General features: G+C 44.7%; 1 protein-coding gene across 2 annotated transcripts in view; it reads left to right on the top strand.

Annotated features, from left to right (window-relative positions):
* Positions 1 to 14,279: 14,279 nt before the first annotated feature.
* The window catches only part of DOCK1 (dedicator of cytokinesis 1), a 2,312,292-nt gene continuing 2,306,094 nt past the window's right edge, over positions 14,280 to 20,477 (top strand). Inside the window, exon 1 of one of the 2 annotated variants that reach the window (XM_069611483.1) lies at positions 14,280 to 14,771. In XM_069611483.1, coding sequence (XP_069467584.1) covers positions 14,726 to 14,771 — 46 coding nt within the window. In that variant the 5' untranslated portion in view covers positions 14,280 to 14,725. The remainder of the gene's footprint in view (positions 14,772 to 20,477) is intronic. The other variant, XM_069611484.1, reaches the window with a different exon arrangement.

Genomic DNA, 20,477 nt, shown 5'->3' with positions numbered 1-20,477 from the left:
GAGGATCAGGGGTTCAACTGGCAGGTAAGTAAGCAGCATGGTCTGCTGCAGGTAAGTCCACCCAAGCATTATGAGCCCGGCGCTTCCAGCGCTGGGACTGGGCATCTTTATGAGCCTGGTGCCACTGGCGCCAGGACAGGGTACAAAAGGTCCCAATTGGGACTGGCTGGCACTCGGAACCGGGGTTATGGGTCTGCTTCCAAGGGAGTCGGGCAAGTCCTGATCTTTTGGAAGCAGAGATCATGACAGCACCCCCCCTCAAGGCCCCTCCCAAACCGGGCTTCTACGGGGGTTTGGGCTTGTTAGGAAATGTTCGATGAAATCTTTTGATTAGACGAGGCGCGTGGACATATTCTGCAGGTTCCCAGGATCTTTCTTGGGGACCGTAGCCTTTCCAGTCAATCAGGTAAAATAGTTTAGATTTGGAGATCTTGGAATCCAGGATGCTTTTGACTTCAAACTCGAGTTCTCCATCAACTAGAATAGGTTTTGGAGATGTAGTTAGTCGGGTTTGAGGTTGCACGGGTTTTAATAGAGAGACGTGGAAGACCGGATGTATCTTCATGTGAGGGGGCAAGTCCAACTTGACCGCTACTGGATTTACTATGGTAGTGATGGAATAGGGACCAAGGTATCTTGGGTTGAATGTGCGTGGTCCTTTTAGAGGTAGATATTTGGTGGATAACCAGACTTGATCTCCTACTTGATATTGGGGGGCTTCCTTCCGATGTTGGTCTGCTCCTTTCTTGTATTGTTCTTTAGCCCTTTGAAGGTGAGAAACGGCTTCCTTAAAGGCTTGGGTGATTGTAGAATGCAGGTGGTCTACTGCTGGTGTTCCAAGATCTTGGAGTGGATCCAACTCCGAGGTTCGAGGGTGACTACCGTATAAAAGAAAAAACGGGTCTTCCCAGTTCCCGAGTGGACAGAGTTATTGTAGGCATATTCGGCTATCCAAAGGATATCTTTCCAAGTTTTTTCAGTTTGTTGTAGCATGCAGCGCAAATACTGTTCCAGAGTTTGATTGGTCCTCTCGGTTTGTCCGTCGGTTTGAGGGTGGTGGCTGGTCGAAAGTCTCACATCAATTTGAGCCGACCGACAGCAACTTCGCCAAAAATGAGAAATAAATTGACTACCTCGATCCGAAATTAGAACTGAAGGAAAACCGTGCAGTCGGACGATGTTTTCGAGAAATTCTCGGGCCAGAGTTGCTGCTGTTGGTAAGCCTTTGAGTGGAATGAAATGCGCCATCTTGGAGAATAGGTCCACGATTACTAGGATCGTATTGTATCCGGAGAATGGAGGTAGATCGGTGATGAAGTCCATAGAAAGCGTAAGCCAAGGGCGAGGCAGGATGTCAATAGGGCGTAAGAAGCCGGCTGGTTTTTCCTTTTGACTCTTGTTTTGGGCGCATACTCCACAGGACATTATAAAGTCTCTGATATCTTTTTTCCAAGACGGCCACCAGAAGTAGCGCTTGATCTTTTCCGAGGTCTTGGTCATACCGGGATGTCCTTCCATTAAAGAATCGTGATAACAAGAGATTACCTTTTTCTGTAAATCTGTGCTGGGCAGGTATAACCGTTCTTGGAAATATAATAGGTTGTCCTTCACCGTAAAGTCCTTTCCCTGCAGATGCCAATTCTGTATGTCTGCTGGAGTTACCAGTAGCCTGGCTTTATCCTTAACTTCCTCTATGGATTGTGTGGCGATTACACCTAGAATTCTTTGTTCGGGAATGATAGGTACAGGTTTAGGATTGATCAAATGTTCTTCCACTCCCATCCGAGAAAGGGCATCAGCTTTACCGTTTTTTGTACCAGGTCGATAGGTAATTATGAAGTCAAACTCGGCAAAGAATAGTGCCCAACGGAGTTGCCTAGAGGATTGAGCTTTTGCGGTTTTCAAATATTGCAGGTTTCGGTGATCTGTAATCACAGTAACGGTGTGTCGGGCCCCCAGAAGATAATGCCGCCAAGCCTTAAAGGCGGACTTGATAGCTAGAAGTTCCTTATCAGTAATAGTGTAATTGATTTCAGGAGGCGAGAATTTGCGGGACCAAAATGCCACGGGATGCAACTGATTGGTTACTGGGTCCTTTTGTGATAGAACTGACCCCATGGCAAGGCTCGAAGCATCAGTTTCAACGATGTAGGGGAGTTCTGGACGAGGATGTTTTAAGATCGGTGCAGAGATAAATCTAGTCTTCAAATTCTGGAAAGCTTGTTCCGCCTCGGTAGACCATTCAAAACGTTTGTTTTTCTTTAACAAGGCGGTGATGGGCTGGACTATTCGAGAGAATTCGGGGATAAACCTGCGGTAAAAGTTAGCGAAGCCTAACATGCTTTGAACACCTTTTACGGAGGATGGCGATGGCCATTTGAGAATTGCATCGACCTTCTTTGAATCCATACGCACTCCGCTAGGTGATAATATGAATCCCAAGAATTCAACTTCAGTCACGTTGAAAACACATTTTTCCAACTTAGCGAAAAGTTTGTGTTGACGCAATCTCTCGAGGACCATTTTCACGTGTTTCCGATGTTCAGTTTCCGATGAAGAATAAACGAGGATGTCGTCAATGTAAACAACAACACACACATCTATGAGCTCTCTGAGGACATCGTTCATAAAATATTGAAAGGCAGCCGGGGCATTGCAAAGTCCGAAGGGCATGACCTGATATTCAAATAGCCCATACTTGGTGCGGAAGGCCGTCTTCCATTCATCGCCCTCTTTTACTCGTACCAAGTGGTAGGCTCCTCTAAGATCCAGCTTTGTATATATGCATGCTTTTCTGACTTGGTCCAGGAGTTCAGGGATCAAAGGTAACGGATATCTATTCTTAACGGTGATCTGGTTCAGGGCGCGATAATCTATACAAGTTCTAAGGTCCCCTTCTTTTTTTGGAACGAAGAACAAAGCTGAGGAAGCAGGGGACTTGGAAGGACGAATAAACCCATTCGCTAGGTATTGATCCAGGTATTGTCGGAGGTGAAGATTCTCAGGCTCGGTGAGGGCATAAATTCTACTACAAGGCGGAGTGGATCCAGGTATCAGGTCTATCTGGCAGTCATAAGACCTATGAGGAGGTAGAGAGTTAGCCTGATCCTTCCGGAAAACATCTTGGAATTCTAGGTATTCAGGAGGTAACTGGGGAGCCTCCGAGGAAATTGCTGCCAGTGCAACACCAGGTCGAGGGTGACAAGTAGAGACACATTCTGGAAACTGAACCGTTCTTGCTCGCCAATCGATCTGAGGATTGTGCTTCTCTAACCAAGGAATTCCTAGAATAATCTGGAACTGAGGGGCCTTGATCACATCGAACACGATCTTCTCATGGTGTCCATCTTGACTTACTAGCGTCACTTCTTGGGTGGTATGCGTTACTGGTCTGGAGGCTATCTCCGTACCATCCACCGTAGTAATGACGTCCTTTACAGCCTTTGGACAAAGAGTCAGATTCATCCTCAAAACCATTTCATGATCCACATAATTCCCGATGGCACCGCTGTCGACGTAAGCTTCAATCGCATGTAATCGATCCGGATGTTCAGGGCTAATGAGGACCATAGGTATCACGAAATGCGAGGTCACGGAACTGGTTTTAACGCTCGGCAAGAGGACCTCTATTCTTGTCGGGCGAGGTCGTTTCCCTGCTCAGAGTTTGTGACCCTGGTAACTGCAGCTCCTACTGCCTTCTTGGCTGGTTTCACCGGACAGTCTCGAAGAAAGTGCCCCGAGTTTCCGCAATAGAGGCATAATTGCAGCTGTTTTCTCCTTTCCCGCTCCTTTTGTGTTAGTGGTCCTTTCAGGCCCCCTATTTGCATGGGTTCCCCGGAGTCTACTCCTTTGGTAGGAGTTGGTGGTTTGGAAAATACTCGAGCATCAAACTTGGAACGATCGGCCTTCCTGTTCTGCAGTCTGTGGTCAATTTGAACGACTAAGTCAATATAGTCCGAACAGTCTTGCGGGGGATTCACTACTTGGGCTAACACATCTTTGAGCTCTCCACGTAGACCTCTATAAAACAGCGTAATCCTTTTGTCCTCAGGCCATCGAGTTTCCACTATCAGTCTGTTGAAAGACGCAATATAAGCCAAAAGGTCTTGATTACCCTGTCGCAATGAAAGGAGCTCATTGTCCAAGGCCTGCCCCTGTGAATGTCTTGCAAACAGTTTTTCCATACTGAGCTGAAAAGCTTGAAAATCATGGAGAACCGGATCATCTTGATTAACTAGAGGGATCGACCAGTCTGCCGCATTGCCACTAAGGTACGAAAGCACGAAAGCTACCTTAGCTTGATCAGTTGGAAAGGCTGCTGGCCGGCATAAGAAGTGCAACCGGCACTGATTAATAAATACTGCAAACCTCTTTGGGTCACCAGAAAATCGTTCGGGCAGAGCCAGAGGTACATTCCCAGGTAGGTTGATCTGCACTGGGTTCGTAGAGGATGTTGAAGGAAGATTTGCCCCTGATGCGGGTAACGGAGTTTGTCCGGCTTGTGACTGTAGCAATTGTCTAGCGAGATCGTCTGTTCGCTCCTTGGAAATAATCAGTTCCCTTCTTAGAGCATTCGTTTCCTGACGGGCTGCATGCACTTCTGCTCTTAGTTCCCCAAGTAACTGGGCTAGCTGGTCGGTATCCGAGGTTTCCATAGCGCCTGGGTGGGAGTTTTGCGGTAGGCTTTGCGTTCTGTAACGCTCACCTGATTCCCGCAGAGGCGCCGGTCTTGACTGGGTGAATGCCGTATCTTCAAAGGTGATGTGTAAAACACGGTTGGCTCTTTGGGCTGGACCTCTGTGCACTGTATTTCTGACTCGAAGAGTAAGATGTCTGCAGATAGAAAATATGGGATTAATGAACTGGGGTTATTGGGTGCCTCTCTCCTCTTCCCTTTCTCTTCTCCTGTAGAACCCCAAAGGTTAACGCCCTCACCTTAGGTAAGTGAACGCTGAGCTCTCCATCTGCCTCGGGGCAGGGTGCCGTAACCAGTTTCTTCACTGGATAAGGGTGCAGGCCTCTTGACCTCAGAGGACTGCTGTCCGTCGTTAACTGCACGAACGGTAAGTTCTGGGCACTTCAAATGTCTTAAAAGTCTTTTGTAATGATATCTCTTGTTTTGCAGGGTTCCGGCGATGGCGGATGGCGGGCTGATGAGAGTTGAGGATCGAACCCGCGTGAGGAATAGAAGCGCCTGGAAGCACGTAAGTAAGCGCTTGTAGCCTGCTTCACGATGCGCACTAACTGTCCCTTTTATCTTGCAGGTACAAGTTCGGAGCTTTAGAGAAGCTGAAGGGTGCTGGAATACCCACTGGATTCGGTGTGGGAAGGAGTAATGGCACGTGAGTAATAAAGTTGCCCAATGTCTTTAAACGCACCTTCTTTTGTCTTTCAAATGCGGGATGCAGCGCCGAAGGCCTCCGGAGCGTGCGAAGAGCTGGTAAGCTTTTGTCTTTCAGATGCCGGAATGCAGTGCGAAGACCTCCGGAGCATGCGAAGAGTAGGTAAGCCTTTGTCTTTCAGATGCCGGAATGCAGCGCGAGGCGTTGGTGACAGCCGATGGACCAGGTAAGAGATGCGCTGCCACTGAAGACCGTAGTGCTAACCTGTTCTTTCTTTGTCTTTACAGGTGCTGCTGAAGACTGGATTCCAGGATGGTAAGCCTTTGTTCCCTTAGGCCCAGGATCAGAAGCAGAAGACACGATGAGCGTTCTGCTGCAGAGAATGCAGAATAACGCAAAGCAAGATTCATCCATCGGGTGTGGTTTAAATATCCTCCTTTCTTCTACTGATATAAATCAAAGAGTTTTTGTGCGATAAGAATCTCTCCGTAGTAAGATTGTGGATTAAATCTGGAATAGTCCGCAATACTCTTTCGAATGCAAGAATGGAACTATTTAATCTTGGTTTCTTATTAGCTCAAGACCCAGCACGCCAACTCTCTAACGAGTCAAGCAATAAAGAAGCTTCAAAATTTAAACCACAATCAGTATGTGGTTGTAACTTCTGTACCAATGACTCACATATAGGCGTGTCGGCTTCTGTCAATCATAACTCATAACCACTAATAAATCCTCCTCTCATTGAAATTTTACTAGCTTGCTGGAATACCCGAGGTTACTCCCATTTGCAATGGACATTAAATAATCAATTGAACACATATGACATTGTAGCACTACAAGAAACATGGTTATTAAAGCCGCCCATCTGGGATGACCACGAGATCAGTCTCCTTCCAGCTGAACATAGTGGCAAAGGTAGACCCACTGCCGGTCTATTAGTTGCGGTGAAAGTAAGCAAGGGTTATAAAATCTTCCCCTGGCAAGCGCCAAATAAATACATACAATTGGTCAAGATTTGCTTTCAGACGCAGACATATGCCCTTATTAATGTGTACAGAAACCCCGTAGGCATCACTGATGAAAGTTTTTACACAGCCCTGTCGTCTCTCTTTGAACTGATCTCTATTCAGGGCAATATATCTGGAATTCTTGTAATGGGTGATCTAAACTTTTCATGTGTCGAGCATAATTCAAGGAGCAAAAATCGCAATGGAGCAAGATGGATGTCTTTTATGAAAGATCTAGACTTAAAAATTGCAAATGGCACAATTATAGGAGATATCCCCTCAATGAACACCTGGGAGCGAGGTAACTCAAAATCCACAATTGATTATGTTTTTATATCTAACAATATCTTCATGAATGCCTCTAAATTTGTCGTTGTAAAACAGACAACCAGTGATCACCATCTCTTAGCTTTATCTTGGTCAGTCCCAACGACAGATTGCCTAAAAAACGCACGTTATTATAAACAAACCTTGGCAGTAAATAATGGCAAAAATCGATTTAAGTGGTCCACGAATAAATTGTTGGCTTTGAATGAAGCAATTTCATTAAACAATCAAAGAGCACAAGGGGCTACATCCTATATAGATGTTTTAAGTACTTTTGCAAATATCCAGCCTGCTCACAACAGGCCGCCGAGAAGTCATGTTCATGGGTTTGATCTGGCTCTCTGTGAGAGAAAGAAAGCCTATCGCAAAGAGATCAGAAAACTTCGAAAATTACCATCAATTGAACAGATTAAAGCGGTCAGGCCTGCCAATACAAAATATCGAAATTGGACACGGTCAAGGAAAGCCGCACTATACCAACTAGATAGTGAAAGGTTTTTACAAATATGTTGTAATAAAAACTCTGGTTTGATCTGGGAACTGCTGAATAAATGTAGCACAGCACCACAAGCGTACTTTCAACTTAATGGTGTTCCTGAATCTGTGTGGCTTAAACATTTCTCCACACTATATGACGATCCTAAGATGAGTAGCTATATTTACAATGGCAGTTCTGCAAGAAGTTGGGAGCTGCAATACACTGAAAATATCATCCAGACCCTCAATAAAACAGCATCCTCGTCAAGAGCAGCAGGCCTTGACGGATTTACAAACTGGATGTTTAAACAAAACATAAATGAATGGGCTCTAATCCTTAGCAATGCATTTCATCACATTTTGCAAACCAAATGCTTACCAGACTCTTGGCGCTCGTCCGTGATTATCCCGATTTATAAAAAGGGTGATCGCATGGACGCCAAAAGTTATCGTCCGATAGCGTTATTGGACGCTCCTGGGAAGTTGTTCACCAAGTTGGTATTAAGAGACTTCAATCTCTGGTCATCTGTAGCCTGTCAACGTGATCCAGCACAAACTGGTTTTGTGGCTGGTCTGGGCACTAGTGTTAATTTACTCACTTTAAATGCTATTCGACAACAAGCCCAGTGTAAGAGACAGCCTAGATACTTTGCATTTGTGGATCTACATTCCGCCTTTGATTCGGTTTCAAGACCTAAACTTATTAACAAGTTAATCAAGGCGGAGTGTCCCTCTACTCTTATAGACATCATTTTTGCATTGCATTCCAAAACTAAGATCTTTGTAAGATTAAATGCTGAAGGTCTTTTATCATCCCCTGTTCATACGTATAGAGGGTTAAAGCAGGGATGTAGCTTAGCGTCAGCCTTGTTCAACTTCTTTATCAATGATGTTCGTTGGATCTTTACTAAAATAGCGGCTGACGCTCCAAAGCTAAATGGTGTCAAAATTAGTGCATTATGGTATGCAGATGATCTTGTGCCTGTGTCAAAAACATCTAGTGGCCTACGCAATCTTCTGTCAGTACTTTGCAGCTATTTCAAAGAAAATGAATTAATTGTAAATACTGCCAAAACACAGATTGTCACGTTCATCCCTAAAGGTTTACGCAAGCATCTGTTAGAATGGCAAATTGAGAGAATTCCCATAAAGATAGTTCCAAATTATGTTTATTTGGGTGTTATTTTTGACGGTTGCCCCACATTAGATTCACAGTTGAATAAAATTAAACAGAAGCTAACTATGGCAATTTGTCAAACTCGAATAATTGTATCCAAGTATGGCAAATTCTCAAAGCAGCCCTTCTATTTTGGAATCAAAATGTTGTCCCAACTATTCTTTATGGTTTGGAAACGCAAATCCTACCAACTGGATTTCTTAATCAATTAGAATCCAAATTTTGGCGAGCCATTCTGCATTTACCGCAATGTGTTCCTGGGGTGATGATGCGATATGAACTGGGCTTAATTTCATCAATTGCCCAACATAATTGGCGCTTATGCGCATTATTTCGTAAATGTTTGCTTTCAACACAAGATAACTCTGCCTTGTCATCTATCTCCAGATACATACTAAACTCAGCAGAAATGTTCCCGAAACAGTGGTCCTCAAATGTTCTCTCCATCATGGTAAAGGCCGATATTTCATTGAGCCTTTTATTAGATCATCCAGAGAGAGCAAAGAAGAAAGTCCACATGATGGACTGGATTGAGACCCGAGTAAAGTGTTTAACCTACAAAGATTTTGATTCTGCAATATTTGGACCTAAATCCTATAAAGACACTGCCTCGTATTTTGCACAAATAGACCCAAGTAACAGATGGGTCGCTCTGGCTGCAACTGAATGTATGGGCATAAGGATTGCTACCATCAATTTTTTAAAATCCCTAAACATGGAATGACTGATATACATCATGTTAAATTAATTGTCAACACTCTTAAATTGTGAAATTTCGACTTGAAAGATGGTTGTAATTGTAAATGTTTGTTTTATTGACTTATTGCTCTTACTTATGAAAGAATGGATTTTTGTAATATGTATAAATTGAAAAAGTTGTTGTAATTGCAACTATATTCAATAAATAAAAAAAATAAAAATAGCCTCCTGTAGTGCTTAGGTGTCTCCTTCCACTGCCACGCCTAGATAAGAAAAGAGTTCCTGCTTTCCAGAAGAGTTCCAGTGTTCTGAACCTAGGGAGTGGCTCCTGCCCCACCCAACAGGAAAAGTAGTCCCAAACAGAAGAGGATCAGGGGTTCAACTGGCAGGTAAGTAAGCAGCATGGTCTGCTGCAGGTAAGTCCACCCAAGCATTATGAGCCCGTTGCTTCCAGCGCTGGGACTGGGCATCTTTATGAGCCTGGTGCCACTGGCGCCAGGACAGGGTCCAAAAGGTCCCAATTGGGACTGGCTGGCACTCGGAACCGGGGTTATGGGTCTGCTTCCAAGGGAGTCGGGCAAGTCCTGATCTTTTGGAAGCAGAGATCATGACAGTGCCTTCCTCTGGAATAGCCTCCCTGCCACCCTCCGTCTTGAGCTGGATTTCATTAAGATCCAGAAACTCCTTAAGACATTACTTTTCTCTTCCTCCTTCTCTCTCCCTCTGCCCTGCTAACCTCTCTCTCCGCTCAACCCCTCTCTCCCTCCCTTTCCACACAGCATGCTGACTGGCCGCCGGGCCACCTCAGGGTCTCACAGGTCCCTTGCACCCTCGCAAGTCTTCCAGCACTTGCCTCAGGTTCTGCACTTGCCCCATTGCTACTGCACTTGGTCAATGACCCATGAGAATGGCATTTATTAGCACTAGCCAATTTTGGACTAACTGGGCGCACTTGTTCCTTCCCCCCTGCACTCGTCCTCTCACCCCTCTCATGTACCTTCTGTGCACTTGCGTGAACTAAACGTACCATGACTCAAAAACTGTATCTTTTCTTCACTGTCTCCCCATGTGCATGGTTACACCTTTATGCTCTTGGAAAAACTGCACAATCATTGTCAGACCTATTTGCTTCTATCTACACTGTTAATTGTATGTATGCACTTACTCTGCATGGGCAGACTTGTATCATTCATAAATTTAAGGGCTCAGAATGACTGTTGTTTTTCTCCCCTTGTCCCCCTCCTTGAGCACTTTGAAACACTTGCCTTTTCTATAGGCGCTATACAAATAAACATTACCATACCATATCATATTACAGTGATATTGTAACCATATTTTACTGAGTGAACTGAGGAACAATGCTACGTGATGCCACGTCCTGTTTTGTCAAGAGGTGAAAGGTTGTGTGCCATCACTTCCTGTGATATCACATAGGGTGGGCAACATTACACCACTTCCTGTGATTTCATCAGAGGTCAATGGTCATGTGATGTCACTTCCACTACCACCGGCATTTTGGTGAAATGACATCCCTGGATTTCTCATACTCACTTTAAATTAGTCTTTAAAGGCATGGAGCTGGCAGAGACCCTCATGTTCCCAGGGAAGTCTCAATCAGCAGACCCCTCTTGGACTGCCTCCATGAAGTTTGGATTGCCTTTGATTCCCTTCTCTTCAGGTACCCTTTTGGACAGCACTTATTCCCTCAGGGCAGGAATCTTCCGATCTGCAGCCCATACATTAGTATCTCTCATTATTTATTAATTCAATAGGAACAGGTGGTGTTTCTTCTTAAAGCTTTTTCCAGATTCTGAATTCTATCCCCTGTGTGCTCACGCTTTTGAAAGTGTAACATATGTCTATGCCTATGTCATAATCATGTCATACTATGTCATTGCCCAATTTGTCTGATAGACCTGCCACAAAGTCAGACACTCCTATGGAATACACACTCCCAATCTTCATTGGGTGGTCATCATTTCTATATTTGTGACAAGAAATGTTGGGAGCCCAATCTGCTCTTAAAACTTTACATACTAAATATTTTTTTTTCATAATTACTGATAGCAACCTGACACATTATAGAGATATGTATTTCTGAAATCAGTCCTTGCACACGCCTGAATATTGACATTAATTTGTGCTATATTCATAATGTTCTCAATATTTATAATTGCATAAATTATTTAAAAAAATCATAGAGAATGCAAATTTGGTGTTAACTCAAAATGGAGCCTCTGGCCTTTGAAACGTCTCTGCCCTGTGTAGGTCAGACGGTTCCAAAGTTATGAGCCAAATTCATTTCCATACTTAAAGTTATATTTGAATCATACCCTGTGACCAAATGTAAACAAATCTATATCATGGGTACAGTAAAAGATTGATTCGAAAGTACTGGGTGACATAGCTTACGGCCGTTATTACTCTGAAGACTTGCAGTAAGTACAGACTTCACATGCACTAAAAATTGTGGCAGTGCCCATGTCTTAATATTTTGAAGCAAGTGCAATTATTAATAGTAGAGGCAGTTTTCCTCACCCACTGCCTTTGTCTAACATCTGGAACTGTACCGCAATGCCTAAAAGAAGCCTGGGTCCGCCCGCTCCTAAAAAAACCCTCTCTCGATCCTTCCTCCCCTAACAACTATCGCCCCATCACCACCGTCCCCTTTCTCCTAAAAATCCTAGACAAAGCCGCACACAATCAAATCCAACACTACCTGGAAACCAACACCATCCTAGGCAAAAGACAATCAGGCTTCCGCAAAGGCCATGGGACTGAAACTGCCCTTCTAGATTTAAAAAATCAAATTACCAAAATAATGGACACAGGCAAACCTGCTCTCCTCCTCCTGCTCGACCTCTCTGCAGCATTTGACCTGGTCGACCACAGCATTCTCACATCTCACCTCTTCAATGCTGCACACTTCTCTCACAAGGCTACCACCTGGATCACATCCTTCCTTGAAGGTAGGGCCATGAAAGTGTACTCCGACCAGGACAGCGCCCCCCCCCACCACTATAAATTGTGGAGTCCCACAAGGGTCCTGCACTGCACCAACCCTTTACAACCTATTCACCAAACCCCTCTTTGACTTACTGGACTCCCTCAACATAGCGTACACAAACTACGCAGATGACACGCAAGTTCTCCTCCCCCTCTCCGGAGACTACGACCTAGACTCAGAAGCCCTCTTCAAAATCTACTCGACTATCCAAACTTGGATGGCTATCAATGGTCTCTGCCTAAACGGAGACAAAACCGAAATCATCATCCTAGCCCCCAACGAAACACTAACCAAACTCAGCCCCAACTATTCTCACATGATCATCGACAGTATTAGCATACCTGTCTCCTCTGCCGTCAAGACCTTAGGAGTCTACATTGACGCCACACTCTCAATGACTAGACAAACCAGCACCATCGCCTCAGCGTCTGCTCTGACCACCAAACTCATTTACGCCATCAAACCTTACCTCACCACGCCTAACTGCCTCTCCATAGCTAGAGCTACTATAGGAGCCAGATTGGACTACTGCAACGCCCTCCTGGCAGGCACATTGTCTAAAAACCTAAGCAGGCTCCAAATAGTGCAAAACAATGCCCTCCGCAATAACAACCTCTGTGGAGAACGAGTTGTATCACTGGAGCATTGTGGATTGGTTCTGTGTTCTGCACTACCCCCATGATTATTAATGGAGGCGAGTGGGAACTCGTGTAATTATGCAAGAATCATACTCACAATTGATTTGTGTTTTAATGTTAAAGAAATCAGGTTGGTCAGAACTATTTGCTAATGGGGGTGTACTGTTGTTGTTTTTATTGTTGTAGATGACATCTCACGTTCCATATGTTTAAGAGTGAGGCACTACTGGAGCCCCACTATCGTCCTGAAGAAGGTTGGGCAAAAAAAGGGCAACAACAGAAACTTCAATAGCCGACTGAAACACGTGTCGACAAGTTGACAAGCTAAATTTGATGTTCAACCATTAGACACATTTGTAATTGAGAAGGGTGTGAAGGAATAGTAGAGTAGATTTTGTGATCAGTAGGTTACACATTGTTTGTAACCCAGGCAACATGCAACATAAGGGTGCTACAGGAAAGTGAGAGAATGGGTATGTATGGTGGAGTGAAAGGAGAGGTGTTGGATGTGTGTTCCAATAGAATTGTCTCTTGTTTGATAATGCAGTAATATTATTTTGAATTTTTATTGTGTAATAAAATTATATTTTTGTTAGAACTGTATAAGTAATTTTCTTTCCAACCTCACAGCTACAGTCAATTTTTGTGTGTTCTTATGTGCATAGTGTAGCGATAATTGCTTCAGTTCATCATGCTTATGCGTGGTGTGATTTTCCTGTGCCAGCGAAAAAAACTGGCACATCACATCAACACGATTTGCTATGGTAGGGTTGCAAGGCCGAGAGTCACTGCAATGCCACTTGCCGTCACAGGTGCCCGCAGTAGAGAGCTTACGAGAGTGACTGACTGCGTGCATATGGTGAATGGCTTGGTAGGTCGGGTTACCCCACGTGCATGCACGGTCTCTCTCATCTCTGTGGACTAACGAAGATGGATCAGAATGGCCAAGAAGAGACCCCCCTAATTGGAGTAGGTGCTTGACAACCAAACTATGGCACCCTGTTTAAAAGTGCTTGTTTTGTCAGAATGTTCAAATGATACATGTACATAAGAATGTCCATTAAATGTGGGTACCCGCTGATGGCACCAGCCGCACCATGAAGACGGTACGTGACATTATTTTTCACGTTGGCAAAGCGCGCACACACATAGCACCCGTCCATGACCCACTAATTAAAAAGGGATATAAAAAACGCGTATTGATATTGTGTTTTTACAGAATACTTTGCACAATTTTCAGATCGGGATTCTCGTATGATATTTTCCCCAAATTTGGGAAGATGGTAGGGGCAGAAGAAATACTTTTTTTTCCCTATAATGTGTGCAATGTTTGTTTCAAAGTTCAGGGAAGGGAGGGTGCCTTTCACTTCGGAATTGTCTACTCTTATGTTATGCCCATCACCACCCAAACAGAGTGAACACTGCATTGTTGTAATGTGCTTCTTTTAATTAATCGACCCGTGCCAATAACCTTCTCATATGAATTACTATGGTTAACATTCCATAACCTTAGTACATCGTTTCCACGCTTTGTAAAACGCGCCAAGCGAGCTGGAGGCATTCGCCCCAGCGCTCTCTCCTAGTCCCAAGCCGCTGCTGAGCTTCCTCCCACTCCAGAGGCCGCAGACCAGCTTCCTCCCATCCCAGCCCTGCGGCCTTAGCCGAGCTCCCTCCCATCCCCGCTGCCGCTCCTGTGCTTCCTCCCACTCTCAGTCCCGGGACTCTGCCTTACTCCCTCGTAGCCCTGGGACCCGCGGCGGTGTAACGCCTTAGACCCGAGCCTCGCCGCTGTGCTCCCGTCCTCCAGGAACCGGTTCTCCGATCTTCCCTTTGTGCCCGTGGCTCGGGGCCGCGCATGCTGCCTTGACAAAACTTTTTCCTGGCGCCGCTGCCCCGACATGAAAAATGGCCGCTTAGAGACCAGTTTCCTGCCCTTTTCGCCGCTCTGCCTGCGTGCCGGGCAACGGGGGCAGTTGCTTCGGGGGATTGTTGACCCTTAAGCGGCTCACCTGAGGAGCTGCTCCTGCCACCCACCAGCGCCCGACCTGAAGATGACTCGCTGGGTCCCCACAAAGAAAGAGGAGAAGTACGGCGTTGGTGAGTGTAATTGTGTTGCGTTGCCCGAGTTTGCTCCTGTCTACACTGACACGTTTTTGGGATCCGGTGATACTTTATATCTCCCTGCACTCATTGCCCTGTTCCTGCCACTCCCGGGCTTCCGCATGCCAAATGACCCAATCTACGGGTGTGTGTGTCTGTGTGCGTGCAGCAGGCTCTGCACGTTTACCGTTGACTATGATGGCGTGAAATCTGCCCGGGGGTATGTTAACTCGTCTCGTGCAGCAATTTCATGAAATTCTCAGACCGCTGCCCTCGTCTGGAATCTCTAATTGGCAGTCATTTGCCCAACCTAAAAGTTGAGCACTTGCTTGAAGGGAGATGACAGTAGTGGGGGGAGCACCATCACGCCTCCATCCCACCAAAGACTCTGCAATCCAGTTGGCACAACCCAAATTACGGTGGCATGGAATTTGACTCATATGGCACATCTGTGATGTCTGCCATGTGGATATGTAAATAGTCCCTCTTGCTAACCAAACGCCACTCTCTACAACTTGCTGTGGCAGGGAAGGCGTTTCGGCTTGGTCATGTGTTTTGGGGTTATGCGGGCATTCCCATACGATGGATGCCGCCGCCCCCCCCCCCCCGTTTCGTGGGTGAGTGGGGGGCGGAGGGGTAGATGCCCCCTGGTCTGATATAATGAGCGAAGACACGCCCCTGCTGGCTTCCATTGTTTACATTGTAAAGCCTGTTCACGCAGTCTACTCTGCCGGCGCCAGTGTTTTCGACATTCTAATGTGTGCCCGCCACTGGCTGCCTGTTTGTCTTGATTGGGACAGTGGGATAGGTAATCGAAAGGTCGCGAAATGTTGTAGAAGTAGTTTCGAAAACAACGCATGCCTTCCATGTTCTGTTTGTCTTTAGCCATGCTCGCACGAAAGGAGCAAACGTCAATGGATTAGTCTTTCAGATTGAGATGCTAGAAGAAAATTACGAAGCAATTCCACCTTTGGTGCATAAGCAATAGGTGCCCTCATATTAAGCAGCAAGTGGCAACATGGTTGCGAGTTTTAATCGGCAATAATTCTTGGATTGCCAGTTAAGCCACTCATTTGATCCTGGTAGTTGGTTTTCTATTAAGTAAGTGTGTTCTCCAGGCTCTCTTACAAGGGTTGCATTTTGTATACTGCTCTGTATGCTCGAGCCATATATTTTTGTTTTACATGTTTTCAGCTCATTCAGAGGTTGAGTATCTTCCCTTTATAAGGAAAAGTGTGAAAAATATGAGGGTAACACGTCACTGAAATTCACAGTAACTCTATAGAAAAACTGTGTATGTTAGGACTGTTGGTCCTCATTGGACTATCAGATTCCAGCTCGTAGTCTCAGTGATTGTGGTATTGTCACAGGTATGCTACTTGTTTTAAGGGTCACCCCTACGCTTCGCTGTTACATCAATTACTTTTTCTTAATTTTACCCTTTCGTTTATGTAGCTTTATGAACATGGCAACATTTTGTTCCATATGGGCCATACACTTGCCTGGCATATACATCGACAAGCTCAGCATATACTTTGTGATGGTGTTTATTTGGGAGGATGCTGTTCCTATGCAACTTTATTTGTACCAAGTTCTTGCGGTTCAGACTCAACCTATATCCTACGAAGGAAGGCCTGAGGGTCAGGAAACATTCAGCGCCTCAATGCCTCGGGGCTGCAAGTGCGCTATACAAATGCAAGCAAACAAATAAATAAAAAAATACATAAATGGAATGGCAGGGTCCAGACAAGAAATGTAGATTCTGTAACATGCCTGGATCCCAGGTATCGCTTATTCAATATAACACTGGTTTGCCAGGGGCTTACTGAGAAGAGACCACTGTACTGGGGCAAAAGCCTAAATAAATTGTGTACACCCTCCTTAGATGAATGGTGGAGTAGGATTATGGGAGGTGAGAGTGTGAGCCTCGCCATCGCTCTGATCAATTTCTTGGAAGACATCTCCCAAGGATTAGATAACGAAGAAGCCTTGTTAACATTTTGGTGATGAGAGACTAAAGTCATTACCACGTGTTGGGAGTAACCATTTTAAAACTATTTTCAATCATGAGAGTTCAATATGTTAGAGGTGTGATGCTCGGGTACTGTGGAATTTTGTATGTGAGAAATTGATTTGTTTTTACTAAATAGGGGAAATCTTTTGTTACTTTTAGGAGTGGAGTTTATGTTTTTTTGGGGGGGGGAATTAGATTTTGTAAAATGTGTTTTTGTAATTGGTGAAAGGTTTATATGTAAGCCAAAACACTAATAACAAAAAAAAGTGAGCCATACACCACTTCTGTTTGGTCAGCACAGACATCTGCCAACAATTTTTATAGAAGTTCCTAACCCTAGATAAATCTCATGTTTAGGCAACTGCAAAGGTACGTGCGCTGCGTTTACTGTCTGCGTACATCACAAAAATGTACTGGTCAAGATGACCTCCATCATTCTAAAATCTCCCTTGCACTAAATTACTGCTTAAATAATGTACTCCCAAGGGCAGAATGTAATCGCTTTTTGGCACATGAAGAATCACCCAATCTACTGACATCGTTACGAGTGGAGTAGATCCAAAAGACCTTCTGTAATCTAAAGAAAAACAGTACTTTTAACCTGAAACCTAAGCCTCCACACCTTGAGTTGAACATTGAAGCATCTTGCTTTCAGAGCACCATGCATTGTGATGAGCTCTTAAGATCATCAGCCGGTGTAATGCTTCATATTCGATTATATCCGAGTCTTCTGTCCCACTAGGTCACATCCCCTTTACCTCCTCTCATTCTTACCTCAGCACCATGAATCTCCCTGCCCCACTGCTGAGTGTACAACAAACCAGAAAGGACATTTAAAATGAAGTGGATCCAGGACAGTTATTTGAAATCTGGTAATACTTCATCAACCTCCTTCAGCATATACGGCCCTGCACTCTTGTGTATTTTCTTTTGGTGGGATCCATTATAGGGCAATTTGCACACAATCGTGGGATGTGTAAAACTCAAGCTTGCTCAAAACTGTAATTGCAAGCCTCCTCCTTTGCCATCCTGACACTTAATATTCTCATTGGCATCGCTGGGTAACATAGCCTAATTGACCCATTAACTGGGATTATATTCACTCTAAAGAGAAATTCTTTCAAAACTGCTCTTATTTTATTGAATATACATTTTTTGAATGTATGCATATTGTACACCTTTTTTGGTTTGTGTAAGAGGTTTCAGTGCACACTTCTGTTTCTCAGGCTGGCGTAACTTTGATAGCTTTCCCAGCTGTTCACAATATTTGTAACTTGTATCAGTATGTTCACCGTCTGGTTTCTCAGGTTCCCGTATCCTTGTCAACCTTTGTAGCCTTTGCTCAGTGTCCTTGTAAGTTTCAGTGGTACGCACTCTGGGTTTCTCAGGCTCCCGTAAACTCATCAGCTTTCTCTGTGAATACTGGTCTCAGTAGCTATGGTCCGACTTGTGTGGAGCTCGGGTACCCAACATTTCCTGTATGATCTGGTCTCAGCATCCGTGACCGGCCTACCGCAGCTCCTTTGTGGTTGCACCACCAGACGAGACTGGTGTGCTTCTGTCTCTACTCCCTCTCCGACCTCCGTTCCTCAGTCAGGTAGAATGCCAACCTTCAGCCGTTCAGCCAACAATTTGCTCACCTTCCTTGTTGCCACTGGCTCCGCGGCCCAGCATGGGTCTGCTCCTAGGGCGTCGATGCTGCAGAGACTTGCCTCCGCGTAGCCATTGTCCTTCCTCCATAGGAGTCTTTCCTCTTCTTATACACGCATTAGGAATAAATAGAACTGAGTCCTCCTTCGTTGAGCATGGTATTCAGGTTGGGTTCAGCATTACCTGCAGCCTATAGAGGTAACAAAGGATCTCTGTGGAATGCAGTCATTACAGGAGATATTAAAGTCTTTTCCACATCCATGTATGCAGACAAAGGTGGTTTGGACTGGGGATTCTGCTCTGGAATCTGAGTCCTTGTCCCCAAGAGGGGAGTAACTCGCTGTGAGGTCCCATTTGCACAGGCACCTAGGGAGGGTCTTGTGTAGCAGGCTCATCTTCCTAGCCTGAAAGGGGTTGGCTCCCCTCTGGGGAGAAGGGACGAATTGTCCAGATTTGTCACAGTATCCACAACTGCCTCCTAGCAGCACTCAAGTACTTCCATGCATCTCAGTCCAGTGCAAGAGGACACTGCGTTCAAAGTCCATCATCATTTACGAGTGTCTGTAGTACAACCCTGCTTCCCTCACAAAAGAAACTGACCTTATAAGAGAGTAGAGGGGAATGTATTCTCATGTCAGTTGTGCATAGCTTCAACATGCCCCTGCTAACACGGTCAACCAGGCCTCAAAGCGTGATCTCTTTTGAACCAAAGACATGCTCCCATTATGGTTTAGGGTGTTGGGGATCTAGTACAGCTGCTTCCTCCACTGGGGACATCTTATCTGGGAGTGGCACCTACAATGGGTGAAACAACTCCTGTCCTCCATGACCGCTGTCAGCAAGCGTTGAGCTTCACATAAGCTGCTTTACATCAATAAAATAAAACCTACGTCTGGCACCGTGACGCAGAGTATTTCTACTAGTGGTGCTTTATGTATCACTATATAAAAAAAAACAAGGCACATTTTGCCTTCGTGACAACAAAATGAAGAAGTCTAGTAAATCCACCCTATAATATAAAATCCTTAGTGACGATTTTGTGTAATTTTTTATGTGACCATTTGTGTAATGCTTTACATTGGGGTCATTGTGTATCCTAAAGACATGGGTCTGGTGTCCTTCCGTTCCACACTTTGCCCACTTTAATGGTATGCTGTCCAAATCTGCAATTCCTAAGGTGTTTGAAGTCTATTCACCGGAGTTCATACACTGATGAATTTGTGTGTAAGTGACTCATTTTGTGTAACGTTTCATATGAGTCTGGTGGCATTCTGTTTCACATGCATCCAACATTGATGGTTTACTGTCCAAATCTACAATTCCTAAGGCATTTGAAGTTTATTAACTGACATTAACTGAGGAACTTGTGTAAATGATAAGTGACGGTCCTGTAACGCTTATATTTGGGGTCATTGTATGGCCTAAAGGTATGGGTCTGCTGTCATTCCATCCCACATTTTTCCAACTTTGCTGGTATACTCCTCCAACTTTTCAATTCCCCCAAAGGGGGTGTGTGAACGAAGCAAGCCCTTGGTGGTGTATCCCTACAAGTGACCAAGCTGCCGTGTCAATGTGCAGCAGTCGCCAGGGTGGGTCGAGCGAAGGGAGCCCCTCCAGGGGAGGGGGTGGGGGTTGGGTACCATAGGAGCCGGGGGTGGGGGACAGAGCCCCCCCAACAAAGTTCTAGTATGTTTCTTTGATGAAATAGATTGTTCATCCTTAATCTGTATGATTCTTGGTTTCTTTGTCTGAAATAGATCAAGTAAATGAGTCGCGATGGCCAAGTTTATATTCTGAAGTGAGGCTTTACTCATTTAGTTCTCTACTTTGGTACTCACAACAGTGAAGTGCAAACTCTTTAATTTCCCTTTATAGTAACTATTTTAGATCTGTACTATTCTAAAGGGGGTTGTTTCCCACTGGTACATGTTAGATGGAAGTTCTAATTTCAACACTCTTCATCTTTATTTTTTTTATCACAAATCACTGTAACTTCATATGCATTATTAGTATTTGTAATAAATGGATCAGCAAAGAAT

The sequence above is a fragment of the Ambystoma mexicanum genome, chromosome 8 (genome assembly GCF_040938575.1).
Source record: "Ambystoma mexicanum isolate Mex_15411 chromosome 8, UKY_AmexF1_1, whole genome shotgun sequence".
In the NCBI taxonomy this organism is placed as follows: Eukaryota; Metazoa; Chordata; class Amphibia; order Caudata; family Ambystomatidae; genus Ambystoma; species Ambystoma mexicanum.
The sequence above is the reverse complement of the archived record's forward strand: the minus strand, read 5'-3'. Positions and strand labels throughout refer to the sequence as shown.